A 17,181-nucleotide genomic window follows, 5' to 3' on the forward strand; every position below is an offset into this window, starting at 1 on the left:
CACAACATTAAGATGATTAGCTCAGCATTCCATCCTGCTGTTCAGGTCCACCCCCTCATACCCCATTGTCAGTAAATTGACTACTATGAATATATAGAGGTTTCAAACAGTGTCAAAAGCTTAGAACTTTGTTGTTTACAATGTGCTTTATATACATGGCAACTCTTTTCTGCTCAAATCCACTGTAGTTGACATCAAAGTTAAAACTAGTTGTGACGAGAGAAGATTTCACAGTGCACAGACATCTATCAAAAGTCTGGTTGATTTTAGAAGTTTACAATTCAATGCGACACATACTTAAGAGACACACCGTAGCTCTACCATAATGTATGTGACAAATCAACAAAGAAGTCACAAGTACAGAGGCGGTCATTCTGCAACCACTTGTACTTACATCAAAATTGTTGAGGGCATATGCCAGCTCTCCACCACCAGCCGGTTGATTAAGTGCGGAATCTTCGGTGGCAGTGGCCTGAGCGGCATTGGAGATGCCAGAAACTGCATGCTGCAGTTGCTTGTATATCAGGTCCCGGTTAGCCTTGTAGGCAGCAACGTCAGGATGCTGCAGGCAGGCACGGGATGCTGTGTACAGCATGGGGATGTTCTTCTGGAGAACACCACGGGCCGCAGCCATTTGGTCCTTGTGTTGGGCATCCTTTAACTCCTAAATGAAAGCATTCAAGGAAACAGAGAAGACATCGAGGAACAGGGTTAAAGTACTTCAAGTACAATAATTACTGGTGAAAATCCACTTGTAAATATTAGACCCAAAACAAGCCTTAACAGTTTGTTCTGGGTGACCTGTATTTATTTTCTTCCTATGTCGTAACAACATGGTCATAATGAGGCAAATGACAGTCAAAGTGAAGTATATGCAATATTGACCATTCAGTGAAAAAATAAAATAAATGCCTCCCTGTTTATCTATATATTCTGGCTGTCAGGTACCTGTTGTCTCTTGGCGGCCATGATGTTCAGCTTGTCAACCTCAGGCTTCAAGGCCTTATACTGGATCCCCAGATCTTGTTCCGTTCCTGCATTACGCACTTTCACAAGGCTGTCCTCCACCTGAGGTTAAGACAAACAATGCTTCAAAAACTAAGTGTTTCAACATGACATCACTTGTTTTTTTAAGGTACCAATACAATAGGTTATGGCTTGTGTCCACCCGTATTCACTGAAGCATGGCACGACCCGCTCTGTGCATTTTGGCAGCAGAGAATGCGTGGTTATGTATTTACGCATGGTGCATTACAAATACTGTTAGGTACTGTAACTGGCCATTTGAGTCTCAGAACTACCAAGTGATAGCAAACTTAAAGACAGGAAAATTATTTGTTGTGTGTGTAAAACATACACGAGTGGATCGTTAAACGCGCAAATGGATCACTCTTGCATCTAGGGCTGTCACTATCAAATACTTTTAGAATTCATTATTCCATAGATTAATCGGATAAAAAAAATTATTCTGCAAAATCACCCTGTATTGTTTATTAACAAAATACTGTTGTCCATTTGGTGCTGTTAAATGACAAAACAGAGAATTGAGCAATATGACGCGAGAGGGATTGATGTTAAACTCGACTACCATTTTTTAAATGATTCAGTAAGTGATTCAATCATTATTTTCCCCAAGCTAGAGCAGGTGTCGACAAACGTCTTTAGATTGAACATGAAGGATAATCAGTCCATTTTCATTTTGATTAACAAGTTAAAGGCTCAAAGTGATTTCTCAAATTATGAAAATCATTGTTGATTAATTTGATAATAAATTAATTAGTTGTTGATTAATGAATGTTGACACTTTATTGTTGAATATTTGTCTTACCATGCTTAATACACTCAATCTTTGGAGTTAAATTTGATTTGAGAAGATCATAACTGGAGTAAACACTGCTCGCCACGTACCACAAAGACTGCTTACACAGGTGGTCATTTCAAACCCAGACAAAGAAACGCCAGCGCGCGCGCACACTCACACCTAACAATGTAGACTTTTAATTTGTGAGATAATAATTATGTTACAATACCTAATTGTACTCCGTTTCCATCCTCTAATCTAGTGGTAGGGATGTCAAATTATGTTTTATATTACTCGAATGCTTAAATAATAAATCTTTCGGTGCCATAAGACTTTTGCACAGTAGTGGATATGTGCAAATGTAATAGTAGTGTTTATAAATGTTCAATGTTTTTATAGCCAATTGTTTGAGTATCCTCAAACTGCATCATTCATGTTAGTATAAGTATTGGAATTAGTGTCATTCAAGGAATTGTTCGAATTAAGATGAATAAAAAGAATTTGAAGTTGCTTCGGTGTGAGCTATTATTCCACAGTTTTTTCACGGATGTTTTGTTTTCAATGTGGTTACCGTTTCAGTACCAGTTTATTGGTACAGTATAGAATTGAAGTCAAAATTTTGGTATCAGGACAACAATACTTTGAGTTACTTGCCCAGTGGAAAATTACACAAAATATTTCGGTGAGCCATGTACTTATAAAATGATGCGTTCGACAATCACTATTATTTTTGCTCAACATTCCTCACAAATATAGTAGTGATAATCATTAATGACCACAAAACAGATATCCCCAAAATAGAGTTAAAAAAAATTGACAAATTGGGATGTTTTTGCTAACTCTGCATTTCATCAAATTGGCTCCACTGGCAGCCCTCAAAACCTTTAATATCCTCCAATTATCTGCTTTCATACATACTCCACACAAATAATGTGTCAAATGGGAAATGTATGTCAGAGTCTCTCTCACCAGTTTAAGCTGCAGCAGAAGTTTGTAGACATCAGACATGTCTGCCAGAACCAACAGATGTGTGACTGCTGACAAGAGGGCCCTAGCAGCACGAACCATATTGCCCCTCTTAACAGAGGAGCAGGGGTCCTCAGCAAATTCTCCAGAAGCCTGCCTCATTGAATCACCTGGGAATAGAAAATATCTGAGCATGACGACTCGGGTTGCACTTTAATTAGGCTTGACGTGATCAGAGTTTTGGTGTGTTGATCAGTGATCAGAAGGGTTTTTTTGAAGTGTGTGTGTGTGTGTGTGTGTGTGTGTGTGTGATTTTAAAGTATCTTTTTTTACAAAAAAAGGTACTTTTACAATTTGATCAGAAGATGACGATACATTTATTTAAACAATATATTTACTCAACAGGCGACTCCCACCCAGGAGAAAATGCATGAGATTGTTTTAAAATTTAAAACAGTGATTAACATTTAATATAAAAGGGTTACATCTCCTTCTCTGACAATGGAAAGAAAACGCTTAAACCACGCCAGTCAATCAGGCGGCAGAGCTTTTGCTCAATCATCTATCAATCTATCAGCCGTAAACAAGTTCAGACAGGGCTCGACTGTGCGACCAAGATACTCACACATGCGCCCATTTTTTCAAATATACATACAGAGGAGACCCTCCAACTCTGTGCGTGGACCTGTGCAGCGCGCTTGTTTTGTTTCCGGTTTATTTATAGAGCAACGTAACATCCGCTGTGACGTGTGTGCGGTAATCTCGCGAGAAAAAAATTAATCCCGTTAAAATTCATTTAAATTAATGCCAATAAAAACGCACTAAACTGACAGCTCTTTATATATATATATATATATATATATATATATATATACACACACACACACACACACACACACTGTATATACATACAGTACATACATGCACACACGCATACATAAGCAGATGGTTGTGATTTGAATATTTGCATTATCTTTTGAAATACACTCAGCTTTTGTGGTTCAAACGAATAGGATCGTAACCAGAGCATGACATGAAGACATTAAATATCGACATCGCTTGTGGTCGGCAAGGCACATTCAAATACAGTGCACTCCGCTTAATAGAACACCGGTTAATAGAGTAATCCGCTTAATAGAGCAAAAGGCTCTGGAACCGATTTGCCTAATGCAATTTCCTATAAAGATACTCCGCTTAGTAGAACAGATCTCCGCTTAATAGAACAGGCCGTAAGCAATGAACATTGTAAACTAGTGGTTTTCGAAGTGTAGCTATCGCGATACTGTACCACTATCGCGAGAAAACGCGGTAGTTCTAGCCGTATACAGTAACAGGTAGCACGCGTCACTCCACACATAGACACACGCACGTCACAATGGCTTCAACTTCATTCAAGAGACGAGAGAGAGACGAAGTGTAGCTATCGCGATACTGTACCACTATCGCGAGAAAACGCGGCAGTTCTAGCCGTATACAGTAACAGGTAGCACGCGTCACTCCACACATAGACACACGCACGTCACAATGGCTTCAACTTCATTCAAGAGACGAGGGCTATCACCTGCGGATAAGAAGGACATACTCAGACGATACGATGCATTGCCGGATTCTCAGAAGGTACGCCCGCGTTTCCAGGAATTCCCTCTTATCCAGCGCATTGAGAGGGAAGTCAACCGCAAAATTACGGACTCCTGTTTCCAGACAAAAGTAACAAAATTTTTCGTGATTTGAGATGTTTGACTGAAGTTGATTAAAGTTGTTGTTTTGTTGTTTGATTAAAGATATGGACGTCCACAGTCGAAATATCTCTTCTAACTCGTCAGCAGGGGCTTTTCTGCGTGCATAACTTGGTCGTCGACGTGTCTGAAGGTGTACCTAATAAAGTGTCTCCGGTCAATAGAAACTCCGCTTAGTAGAACAGAAGCGCTTCGGCCCAATGGTGTTCTATTAAGCGGAGTGCACTGTACCATCCGACATTTCACACCCAAACATTAAGGACTAACGTGCGAATGGTTGTTTGTTTCTGTGTGCCCTGCGATTGGCTGGCAACCGATTCAGGGTGTCCCCCGCCTACTGCCCGGAGACGGCTGGGATGGGCTCCAGCACCCCCCGCGACCCTAGTGAGGATCAAGCGGTACGGAAGATGAATGAATGAATGAATATCTAAAGAGAGACTTTTGGTCGTTCTATAGAAGCTGACATATCAAGAAGAATGACGGGGGTTAAATCATTGAAACATGTGGTTGCCCCAGTGCTACCAGTGCAAAAGTGAGTGTCGAGCCCTGTCATCCACTTACCAGCTACGCCAAGTAGCCTCCATCTGCTCCTTTTGTCATAGTGCCCACAGACCGGAATGACCATCTTATCCTACATTGTTTGTCCACTTTTTATCTGCTCTATGTGTGACGTGAACATGACGACATAGCACATTCCCAAAGCGTTTGGCTGGAGTGTAGCTGTACACATTAGAACTTTTACGAGTCCAAAAATAAATACATTGAAATACACAAACGCTATTACTCTACGATCGGATGGTCAAGGAACTTCCTCCTAACAGCACAAAAGCTTTCCATTCCCAAAACAAGCAACAAGGCTAAAAGTAGATTAGCTTTCGGGCTCACACTACACTATGGCGACACAAAGCTACCCCGGAGTGAATGATGTGTTTTGCTCACTTGTATTCTTTGGCATTTGACTCAGCATGACTTCGATTTGCTCTTGGTTTTACTGTTCGGTGCTTTCGACCGTCTTTATTACCGATTTGTTTTACTGATTATTGTACATGTTAAGTTGCTCCATGTACAGCACTTTGTATGCAGCGATGGCTGTTCGAAAGTGATCTATAAATACAGTTGAGTTGCTGTAATGTCATATTTCACGGATTTGTGTGTATTTGGGTTGTGAGTTTGTTATATCAGGCAATTAAAGTGTAAACAATGGAGAACAACTTGACACATTCCATTTTGGATAGCATTCTTTCTATATTTCTAACACATTTTTCAAGTCCACAACAAAAGTCAAAGTCCCAACAAAAGGTCTGCAATCTTGTTTGTCCAGCACAACGATCTGTCCTACATTGGCCTGTACAGGTGGCTGACTAGTAACTTTGTTGGTTCACATTTTAACCATCAGTACATCAGTCAATCTGTTAGATTAACGGGGGAACATGTGAATTCAAAGGATGTTATAGCATGGACCTTAAATACCGTCACGTCCACAAAAATAAAAAAAATCAGTAAACGTTTACATAAATAATTCAGTCACGGTTGATAATAAAGAGTGACAGGATGATATATATACGCGTGATAAATTCAGAGGTGAATCTTTTTCTCTGTAATAAATCACCCCAAAACACGAAATATTCTCTGAATATATAGAGTAAATATTCCCATCCCCGGAATTCTATGGAAAGGAATATCCTACACCCGGAATAAAAACCTATGCATTAGCATTTTGACTACGATATTACGTGTTACCGGAACTTGCGTAAGCGGAAATTCCACTACCCGTAACCCGGATGGAGGTGTAATGCCGCGGGACCTTAAATACATGCAACGCCCGCCCGATGCGACGGAAAAGACAACGCTGAAACAGGTTTTCACTTTGCGTTTTTCGATCATCAGATTCTAAACAACGACGTTCAAGTGAGTTTTTATTGCCATGCGTTTTACTGTAATTGTGAATGATTTTAACTTTATTCACTTACGTCCTGGAGAACGCGGCACTAGCTTAAAAGCAGCACCCACTCGACATGACCGAAGAAACGTGTTCGCTTTGTCGTTTTCATTCATCAGATTCGAAACGAAGACATGTAAGCGACTTTTTATTGGCGTGCGTTTTACTGCAATTGCGAAAGATTTTAACTTTATTCACTTACGTCGTGTAGACCATCGCATCGAAACGTAGAAGAACTGTAACGACTGGAGCGGAGCGAGTGAAATGCATCCGTTTGAGCGAGGCTGGACACAAAGTTTTAAAAAAATCCAGCAGACACTTGGAGTCGGAAAGACGCAAATCTACGACACTTTATAAAACAAGGCATCGATTCAACTCCTGATGACAAGCCACCATCCAGCAAGGAAAAATCCTTGGTAAAAATCCTTCAGGATGCACAAGAATTACCAGACATCGGTGATCAACGGGACAGTGACTTGCAACTAGCAAGAAAACTGTATGACACGCAGGCAAACATTGTCATAAACCAAAGAATGTATCCAACAAAACAATCCAAAATACACATTTTTTCCCCAAGACAGAAAAAAATAAACATTAAAATACTGTACGTATTTTACTGTTGTGATTTTTTGGGGATACACCTGTATTGCAGTTTTTGTTATATAAACAGTATATTTTTGTATTTTATTGATTGTGTTGTTACACGTACATTTTGTCAACATACTTGCAGGTTCATAAAGGACATGTACAATGCTCATTTCCCAAATGAGGAATTGCTGTTATCAGGATAAATTGGACAGCGCAAACACAAGTCCGTCCTAGAGAACATTTACTGTATATACTTTTTTTTTTTTGCTCAAACGTATTCAAGTGGAAGTGGATTGAAGGTCATCAAGGACAAGTCAAATACTATTGTGACCATTTGTAGCCTATTCCATTGATCTTGTGGCTGCAGATCGGGTACACGCTCAACTAGTTGCCAGCCGATCGCCGAGCGCACAGACAAACAAAACAGCCATGAACACTCACACCTAAGGACATTTTAGAGTGCTCGATTAACATATCATCCATGCTTTTGGAACGTGGGAGGAAACCGGAGTACCTGGAGAAGACCCACGGAGGTAGAAGGAAAACATGCCAACTCCACATGGGAAGGGCAGAGCTCAGATTGAAACCCTGGATCTCTATATTGTCCGGCGGACATGCTTAACCAGTGTGCCACCTTGCCGCAACAAGTTGACAGTTATTTGAAAATGATCGTTCAATGAGAGAGACATTACTTTTTTGACAGTCAATGTGCATTAGCTCACTTGGAGCAAAAGTCAATAGGCTTCTGAACCGTCTTGAACTGAGGAGGGGCATTTTACTCTCACGGATTTAAACAATTTTATGCATATGATCAACACAGATTGAACAATGGCCGCCGCACCTTTCAGCTATCGTCACTCCATGTGAACGAAATCAATAAAGCCATTTTCAGGGTGTAGCACTCAGTTCTACTTAAAACAAACTTCAGCTTTAATAATGCTCACCTGCGGCCCGTGCCCATGAAAAGGTCTATCGGACACTATAGTACGCTTCAACAGCAGCAATGCAAAGAAGAAACACTGAGTGAAAGGCAAGAAAAACAGAATGAAAGAATTGTCCCTTCAACATGGTGGTAAAGTGCTACTTAACCTACTCTCAAACAAATTAAATCATTTGGAAAACAACATTGATTGAAATTTCAAATCTCTCAACAAATGTAAACCAACGGAAGAAGTACATATGTGGACCGCCATCCTTGATAATGGCATCAATGATTTCTTACATTCTAACAGCTGGCAGGTCACGGATGGGTGGAAAAGGTTGCATGAATCCATGGGATGAAGGCAAAGTCGGCTTTCTCAATGGTCACGTTAACAGTCCAGTCACGCGCCACAAAGTGGCATAGCATAGCTGACAGCCAGCACGAGGCACCAGCATAGTGCTTGCATTCCAGCCGAGTGACAGCTTACTGCAACTACAGTAAAAACACTGGGAAGTGTGTGTCACAAAGGCTAACTGGCCACATGTCAGCCACCTCCAAAGTATTGAGACTTCAAGAAGATAGCAAAACCTGGGGTACATTGAACTTGCTGAGCAACTTGAGCGAACAAAGACACACTAGCACAGCTGTCACCTCACCGACCAAAAAGTCTCGGAATATGCAAAAACATATCCAGAGTAAATGAATGAAATGGAACAAGACTGCCAACTTTTGTATGGTGGAGTCCCATCTTGTGTCAATAGAATTTTCAGTGGGATGTACTAATACCAATCAATAGCAGCTTCCGGTGTGGCGCTGATTACTCAACTCAACTGTATTTATGGAGCACTTTAAAACAACTACCACTGTATACAAATTGCTGTACATGGAGCAAATATATCAATAAACAATACATTAATAACAAAGGCAGTGCAAAGCACAAAAACAGTATTACGATTTTACCAAATATAGAGATAGGCTGATGAATTATTCCATGTAATTCTTACTCCAAAACAATATTAATCCGAGTAGTGCTCATCCTGGGACATATGTATTTTTGAAAAGAAAAATAAAATAATAATACATACATAAATTAAAAATCTTTGGGTTCAGTTCCCCTTAAAAATAGTCTCCACATGCCTTTAATCAAATTTGATGAAATGTCTCTGCAAATAGGTGCTATCCTAGGATACAATTCTTTTCAGAACAGGTACTTGAAAACCAGTGCCCTCTGAATGTTCTGTGTGTAGTTCGGCAAATAGTGGATGACTCCTTTCTTTGATATTTTGCCATTCATTATTAGGACTGACAGAGTGTGTGTGTGTGTGTCGAGACAATTAGATTTGGCAAATTCACTGAGAGGAGTGTACGTCTCAAACATGTTGATACCAAGGTACCGAGCAATGTCGACATTCCAAGTCCCAATGATGACTCACACATCAACTGAACTCTGCAATACTTGACAACAGTTTTCTAGATGGCTGTTCGACATAGCATCAATGGTAATTAAACGTTTTTTAAGATTAAGATATCCTTTATTTGTCCCACACAGGGGAAATTTACAGTCTACAGCAGCAAGAAATGTTGGTAGAAAGAAGAAAAGAAACAAACACTGTTCAATTAAGTGCAAAATAAATACAAACATGGATAAGTGGCAGTGCTATTTACAATTGTTTTCCACATCATTCAATTATTATTTTTATTTTTTATTCAGCAGCCTGACAGCAGTCGGTAGGAACGAGCGGTTGTATCTCTCCTTCTTGCAGCGCGGGTGTAGCAGTCTCTGGCTGAAGGAGCTACCTAGTGCTGTCAGAGCGGGCTGGGCTTTTAGTTGAAAAAGTTAATGTATAACGTACGTTAATGGAAAACCTCCAGAAATGTTCACAACAAGCCTGTTCGTAGGGGTGGCCAGAAGTATTCAGTTGCTAAGACTACAGTAAACAATGTGGAAATAACAAGGTTGCTATTGATTCAACCTGAGATAGTTTGTGGGCCTAGACAGAAAAAGAATTCTTCTCCACAAACCTTCACGATGGCATAACTTCACTCAAGTCCTCTGCACACTCGAGATATCTGCTGAGTAAAAAGTCATTTGCAGCAGACAGCCTGCTGTGTGTGTGTAATTTTGAGTTTGTTTTCTGCCTCACAAAGCCTAAAGACAAATATCGAAGATGTTTTGTCATTTTTCACCTTGTGAAGGTGAAAAACTCTGTATGAGCACACTAAATGAGCACACTGTATGAGCTATGCGCCTCAGGCAGAAACTCAGGTGGCCAAACGTATCCGAATCACGTTTTCAAGATGGTGGGCCCCATTACAATCCTTGAAACGTCCCATTAATAAAATGGTGAGTAATATTTCAGCAGACAAAAAGGCAGCATTATGTTTGATATGACAATGACAGAAAAACAGCAGAACAACAGAAATAATGGATGGCCGAGGCCACCACCGAGTTGTAAAAAGTCTTAAGGAGCGATCCCTGAACCCCAAAAGACCTCAGCTTCCTGAGTAGGAAGAGTCAGCTCTGTCCTTTCCTAATCAGTGTGTCCGTGTTTGTAGACCAGTCCAGTTTGTTGTTCAGAAGAACACCTAGGTACTTGTAGAAGATCACCTTCTGTTCATCGATGCTGGTGAGGACCGTTTCCTGCAAAAATCCACAACCAACTCCTTAGTTTTCCTAGGGTTGATCTGGAGGAGATTCTGCTGGCACCAGTCCACAAAGTCCTTCGTCAGTCCCCTGCACTCCCGCTCGTCCCCCTCTGTAATGAGGCCAACAATCGAAGAGTCATCGGAGAACTTCTGAAGGTGGCAGTTTGGAGTGTTGTGTCTGAAGTCCGAGGTGTAAAGGATGAACAGGAATGGAGCCAGAACAATCCCCTGCGGCGCTCCAGTCCTGCAGAGAAGCCTGTCCGACTCACAGCTCTGCAACCTCACGTACTGCGGCCGATTTGTGAGGTAGTCTATGATCCATGCTGTGTGATGGTGGTCCACTCCGGCGTTCTGCAGTTTGCCTCCCAGTAAGTTGGGCTGGATGGTGTTGAAGGCACTGGAGAAATCAAAGAACATGATTCTCACAGTGCTCCCAGCCTTCTCCAAGTGTGACAGCACTGAGTGGAGGAGGTAGATAATGGCGTCTTCCATGCCGATGCCAGGCTGATAGGCAAACTGCAGCGGGTCCAGTGCCGGGCTCACCAGCGGTCGAAGGTGGGCGAGGACGAGTCTCTCCAGAGTCTTCATCAGGTGAAACGTCAGCGCCACCGGTCTGTAGCTGTTCAGCTCCTTAAGGTGGGGGGTCTTGGGCACTGGGACCAGGCACGAAGTTTTCCACAGCTGTGGAGCTCTGCCCAGCTTCAGGCTCAGGTTGAACATGTGCTGGACAATGTCACACAGCTGGTCAGAGCAGGTCCTGAGGAGCCAGGAACTGATCTTGTCTGGACCTGCTGCCTTCCTCACATTCATCTTCCTCAGTTGGTTGTTGTGACGGACAGGCAGGAACCAGGTGACAGACTGGGTTGATGAAAGCTGGTCGAAAGAGGAGGGGGAGGAGAAGAAGTCCTCAGTGAGAGTGGTTCCAGTTGGTGGTTGGGGGAAGGGACAGACGACTGGTCGAATCGGTTGAAAAAACGGTTCAGTCCATCTGCCCAGTCCTTGTCCTTCTCAGTCAATGTCTTGGGCGGTCATGGCCTGAGATGGTTTTCAGGCCCCTCCAGACACCAGTGACATTGCTGGCCTGTAACTGGTCCTCCAATTTCATCCTGTACATCTTCTTCCCCTCCCTGATCTTTCTTCTCAGCCGAATCTGCACGGCCTTCAGCTCCTCTCCGTTTCTCGACATAAAAGCTCTCTTCTCCTTCAGGAGGGCCATAATGTCGGGATTAATCCATGGTTTGTTGTTGGAAAAACACCGCACAGTTCTGGTGGGTACGGTGTTCTCCTCACAGAAGTTTATGTAGTCCGTGATGGTGTCAGTGAGTGCATCAATGTCCTCCACATGAACCTCACTGAAGAGTTCCCACCTGGTTGTCTCTAAGCAGTCCCGCAGAGCATCTTCAGCTTTCGATGACCATTTCTTGACCATTCTGGTCACAGTTGGGTGCCTGTGCACCAGACATCCATCCCTTTATAATTATTGCTCATCATCACTGAGCTTTAACTTCACCGATTACGAACCAAAATGTGAACATGGGCTCATTCCTAATTATGTCTAAAAGGCAATTGGATATTTATGTTTGTTAACAGATTGTAGTTGGGAAACATACATTAATCTGGCTTTCTAACTGAAAGCTAATATTGTACAAATGGTGGCGGCCCGGTGGGCGAGTGGTTAGCACGTCGACTTCATAGTGCAGAGGTACCCGGTTCAATTCCAGCTCCGGCCTCCCTGTGTGGAGTTTGTGTTCTCCCCGGGCCTGCGTGGGTTTTCTCTGGGTACTCCGTCTCCTCCCACATTCCAAAAACATGCACGGCAGGCTGATTGAACTCTCAAAATTGTCCCGAAGTGCGAGTGTGAGTGCGGATGGTTGTTTGTCTCTGTGTGCCCTGCAATTAGCTGGCAACCGGTTCAGGGTGTCCCTCACATACTGCCCGAAGACAGCTGGGACAGGCTCCAGCACCACCGCCCCCCCGCGAGACTTGTGAGAAGAAGCAGATCGGAAAATGGATGATGGATAGATGCGATGGTGGCCTTCTTTGTTTTTTTTTTTACTCACCCACCAACTGTCCACATGAACAACTCGGGTGTCATGCGATTTCAATTTCAAAATTGCAACTACGGTGGCAACTGCACTGCAATGCATCTGCTCATCGGGACAATCCACAATTGCCACAGACAAAAAGCATGGCTGCTTAACCGAGACGCTGTTGAAATAGTGACCTGAAAACCAAATCAGGTTCAGGCCATCATTTTACAACACCGGGGTCATACAAACAATACTGTGCTAAGTGTCCACCAAGGTGTGAACAGTGGAGCTGTCTCTTGCATTTCGTGAGAGTCTATGAAGTACAGTGTAACCTCAGAAATAAGACCACCTATGTTACTGCTCAAGGTGGTCTTATTTTCGGGGTGGTCTGATTTCTGAAGTGGCATGCAGTAATGATAATGCAGAAGTAACATGGCTCACATGCAACAATATACTGTAGCGTCATGTACACACAATGAGTAATAAATGATGGATTGTACATGCAACTGTATTGTACACAAAAGAAATTTAAGCATTTGAATAGTCTATGTATGTATAAGGCAAGAGAAAAAAAACTACATATCACCACTGGCTCGCTCTCCTGACAGCTTAGCGCCTCCAATGTTGTGCCTTGTTTTGAAACGATCCAGCCAACCGTTGGACGCTTTAAAGACTTCGTCCTTTTTAAGCTCCTTCGCGTATTCTCGTGCCTGTTCCTGGATCATCTGTCCGCTGATAGGGATATTCTGGCTGCATGCTTTCTGAAACCATCGCCAAGTTAGCTCGTCCACGTCGTCGTAGTCACTTCGGTAGCACAGGCGTTTTCTAGAAGAGCTAGCGTTTGCTTGGTATGCGTCTAGGAGCTCCCGTTTCTTCTTGAGTGGCTGCTCACTGGCTCGAATAACTTCAATTTTCTGTTGTAGGGTCAAATCAATTCTCTTCTTGCTTGCTGCCATTTTCACACCTGGTCGCAATTATGAGGCGATAGCTTCCTGGGACCGGATATCGCGGTCGCAATTCTGAATTCCGGGGTGGTCTCATTTCTAGGGTTTCAATACAATACAATACATAGGCGTTCTATTTGGGACTGTACAAAACCGGTCGTATTTTTAAGGTGGTCGTTTAAATGAGGTGGTCGCATAGCGGGGTTTCACTGTACTGTGTTATGTAAATCACCTTCTGATTAATTGGAATATGCACATAGGTGAAGCATGTCAAGACCAGAGGGCAGACCGTACGGTCAAGTATTACCTTGCTTGCGGACATCCTCGACTGCAGCAGTCAGCTCATCCTTAAGAAACTGACTCTCCTTTGCAATCTTCTCTCCTTTTTCAAGGAAGTTCTGGGTGGCGGTCTCCACTGAAGCTGCCAGGACATGTGCCTTCTTGGAGCGTCCCTTCTTCTTGTTAGAGGGGCCTTTGTTACTTGAGTTTACCAGAGTGGTGACCTATGGTAGGTATACCGCAGTGTAAGAAAAGAAATGTTACAGTTTCGCTAAAGAAAAATGAGTTTCTTACTAGTTCTACAGGTCACATACATTCAAGCCGTCGTCATAATTTGTCTTCATTTTAAATGATTGACGCTTTTAATATTATCTAATGCAACCTCTGAAGGCAAATGCCCCTAAAGTTGGACAATCTGGAATTCAACCACAAATTTGAGGTCAACTTCAGAATCACCACTTTTCACCTGAGACTTTAGTTCAAAAAGCATCATATTTCGTGCTTTTTTTTTCCTTTGTCCTTTATGCAACATTTAATAAAAAATGTTATTTGGCAAAACGTCATGTAGAAGTAACTGCTTCCTCAGCAATTACAAATGCTTTGAATGTCTAAGTGAAGGGCACTTGCTTGTTTTCCACACTAGCTCTACTCCCCATATCAGAAGAACACTGCCAGCTGGCAAAAACACTCATCGAGCAAGGTGAAAGGAGACGACCAAGCAATTCAGCCCACTGGTTGTTGTTCTTGATTTTACTGTCTTGTGCTTTCTACCGCCTTTATTACCGATTTGTCTTACTGTTTATTGTGCATGTTAAATCGCTCCATGTACAGCACTTTGTATGCAGCGATGGCTAGTTGAAAGTGCTCTATAAATACTGTTGACTTGAATTGACTTGTTTATCTACTGAGTGTCCAGCTAGCCACTGGTTTATTTATTGATTTATAATTAGTTAAATGTGATTAATTCTTGACAATGACACATTCCCAGCTAGACATGAAAGTCAACACTGCTGCAATTATCTACGGGCTGTGCGATAAAATACTTTTAGATTTGATTATTCTAGCATTATTTCCATAGATTTTTTAAATCAATTTGATTATGCGCTGTTAAACAACAATACCAATACAAAATATGAATGTAAGGTGTAGGTATAATTTATTGCCCAATTGGGGTTGCCATCCTCACTGACTGCTCTGTACTATCAGTGACTTCCAATGTGTGAGGCTTTAATAGGCAGGTGTAGAGAGGAAAAGAGACATGACTTCATCTTCTCTTCATTATTTACCATCTGGTCATTTACTACATCTCCCCAATTGTGAAGCCAGCGCCCATCACAGGATCTGGAGATCTGGCCTGGTGAGTATGTGGGAGGCAGAAAATGAGAGTGCAGAGATGCCTTCTGTGAGATCAGCAGCTGCCTGTTAACTAGCTTACCATTCGCCAGTCTGAGCATTCAGTCCCTGGGAATCAGTTGTGGCCACTCAGCTAGTTAATGAATACACTTATTAGGGTTTATGGTGTTACCGTTTTTTCAATTAGAAAGTGAAAGTCTTCGAGTATATGGCATTAATGTTTGCTCAATTAAGCAATTGAAATTGTATCAACGGCTGTGTCTCTCCTTAACCACCTGTAGAGCACTACAATAAGTCTACCCATCAGTGGCGCGAAATTTAATTAGCCAACGATGTTTACGTTGCCTTGTGTGGGCAATCACACAAGGGCTGTTGTGCAAACGACTTCTGTTTTGCTGTCGACACCTTGCACTTTATATCAATATTTTGGTCCGCAATGATCCCAAACTTAGGACATTCCGTCTTTTGCGCACTCTTTCCTTCCTGCCTGTGTGCCATCACATTAACTTATTTCAACTAGAGTCCACAGTAACATTAGTCTGTGTGGAAGAAGGAGCACTACGAAGCTTTGAGGCAGAGATTTTAATTCGTTAATGAATTATTTGAGTTACTCCAATAATATTTTTGTTTGTTTTTTTAAATTCCTCTCTCTTTTTCAACTCAGTTTGACAGGTTATAGGGTGACAATAATCTGTGAAACCTATTTCAAATGATTTACACACACACACCACAAAAGTTGAACAGGTGTATGTTGGATTGGATAAACTTTATTGTCAAATGTACTTTATGTGTAACATACAGCACATATGAAATTTCTTCCCTCAACATAAAACAAGAGGAGCCGCTGCGGGTGTCCGCGCCGCTATCAAAAGAAAAGTTTGTCCCAAAATGTATGTATGAAGACGTATATCACTGTATATGGCACAGAATGAAGACTAGCTAACTTAAGGGTTGGTTTGGGAAACAATACGATGCACAATGACACTATTATTACCTGTGTGACCAAGGGTTCGAGCAGCCTCTCCACTGCCAGAGTCCTGATCTCCAGACTCTTCGGGTCCCATTTGAAATTGATGTTCGCTGTGTTTGTGCTCGTCATGTCTATATGTCTAAGAAGAAAGAACACTACAATTACACAGATTTCAAACCCGTCCTACCACCAATCAAAATGTGTGTGCAGGGACGCAATTTTCAAAATGTTGACAAAAAGCTTAAGTTTGCGAAGGGCATACATGTCAGAAAAAGTCATTTCTGCTACTGCACTGTATCAGACGAAATAGGCAGAACAGTCAGGGAAATTTTGGTCCAAGGTAGCAGGGACATAAAAATTGCTCACCAATAGCTTGAAAACAAGCTTTGAAGGAAACGTGTATAATCATTGCCTACAGTTATGTATGAGTGTTACTTATTGGAGATTACTCACATTTCTGGTTTATAACAATTAATAAAAGCTGAAACCTGAAAAAGGAGTAAGCAACCCGCAACTGCAATCAATGTTTCGATCAATTGGTGGTACCTTTTCTGTGGTTCTGACAACAAGATCAAAAGGTAGGTTTGACATGCTGACCCATTATTATTCTTGTCTTTTTGTTAAAACCAAGTTGACGATTGGTTTTCTCCTGCAGTGGTCAGAATGACACAACTCAAAAAAATCTGAAAATAGCCAGTTTAACCATCACATTTTTTGCATAATACTTGATAATACTGTATCAACATATGAGTAGTTTAAAAGATGTCTTACGGAATTTGTTTTGACACAAAATCCATTAAAATATCTCAAATATAAATATGTTCGAGTTTGTCAAGATTGTCAGGGCTACGTAATACATATGGGCTCATTTCATTTGTATTCGAAATCTCTATCCTGAAATATTCTATTTTTTGATATAGTTGGAGTCATTGGTTATACCAATGAGTAATTCTGCTGCAGTGTTGTTCGTGAGCAGAATTTCAGGGGGGCCGGGGAAAACTTTACTG

General features: G+C 41.8%; 1 protein-coding gene across 5 annotated transcripts in view; it reads right to left on the minus strand.

Annotated features, from left to right (window-relative positions):
• Window positions 1–17,181, minus strand: part of ctnna1 (catenin (cadherin-associated protein), alpha 1) — a 132,960-nt gene that overhangs the window by 55,695 nt on the left and 60,084 nt on the right. For 2 of the 5 annotated variants that reach the window (XM_052073525.1, XM_052073530.1), the window contains exons 2-6: window positions 16,199–16,313; window positions 13,880–14,075; window positions 2,771–2,937; window positions 949–1,068; window positions 395–664 (exon numbers count right to left, since the gene is read on the minus strand). In XM_052073525.1, the coding sequence (XP_051929485.1) occupies window positions 395–664; window positions 949–1,068; window positions 2,771–2,937; window positions 13,880–14,075; window positions 16,199–16,303 (858 nt within the window). In that variant the 5' untranslated portion in view covers window positions 16,304–16,313. Of the gene's footprint in view, window positions 1–394; window positions 665–948; window positions 1,069–2,770; window positions 2,940–13,879; window positions 14,076–16,198; window positions 16,330–17,181 lie in introns of all 5 variants that reach the window. The other 3 variants (XM_052073526.1, XM_052073524.1, XM_052073531.1) reach the window with 2 other exon arrangements.

The sequence above is a fragment of the Hippocampus zosterae genome, chromosome 1 (genome assembly GCF_025434085.1).
Source record: "Hippocampus zosterae strain Florida chromosome 1, ASM2543408v3, whole genome shotgun sequence".
Taxonomy (NCBI): Eukaryota; Metazoa; Chordata; class Actinopteri; order Syngnathiformes; family Syngnathidae; genus Hippocampus; species Hippocampus zosterae.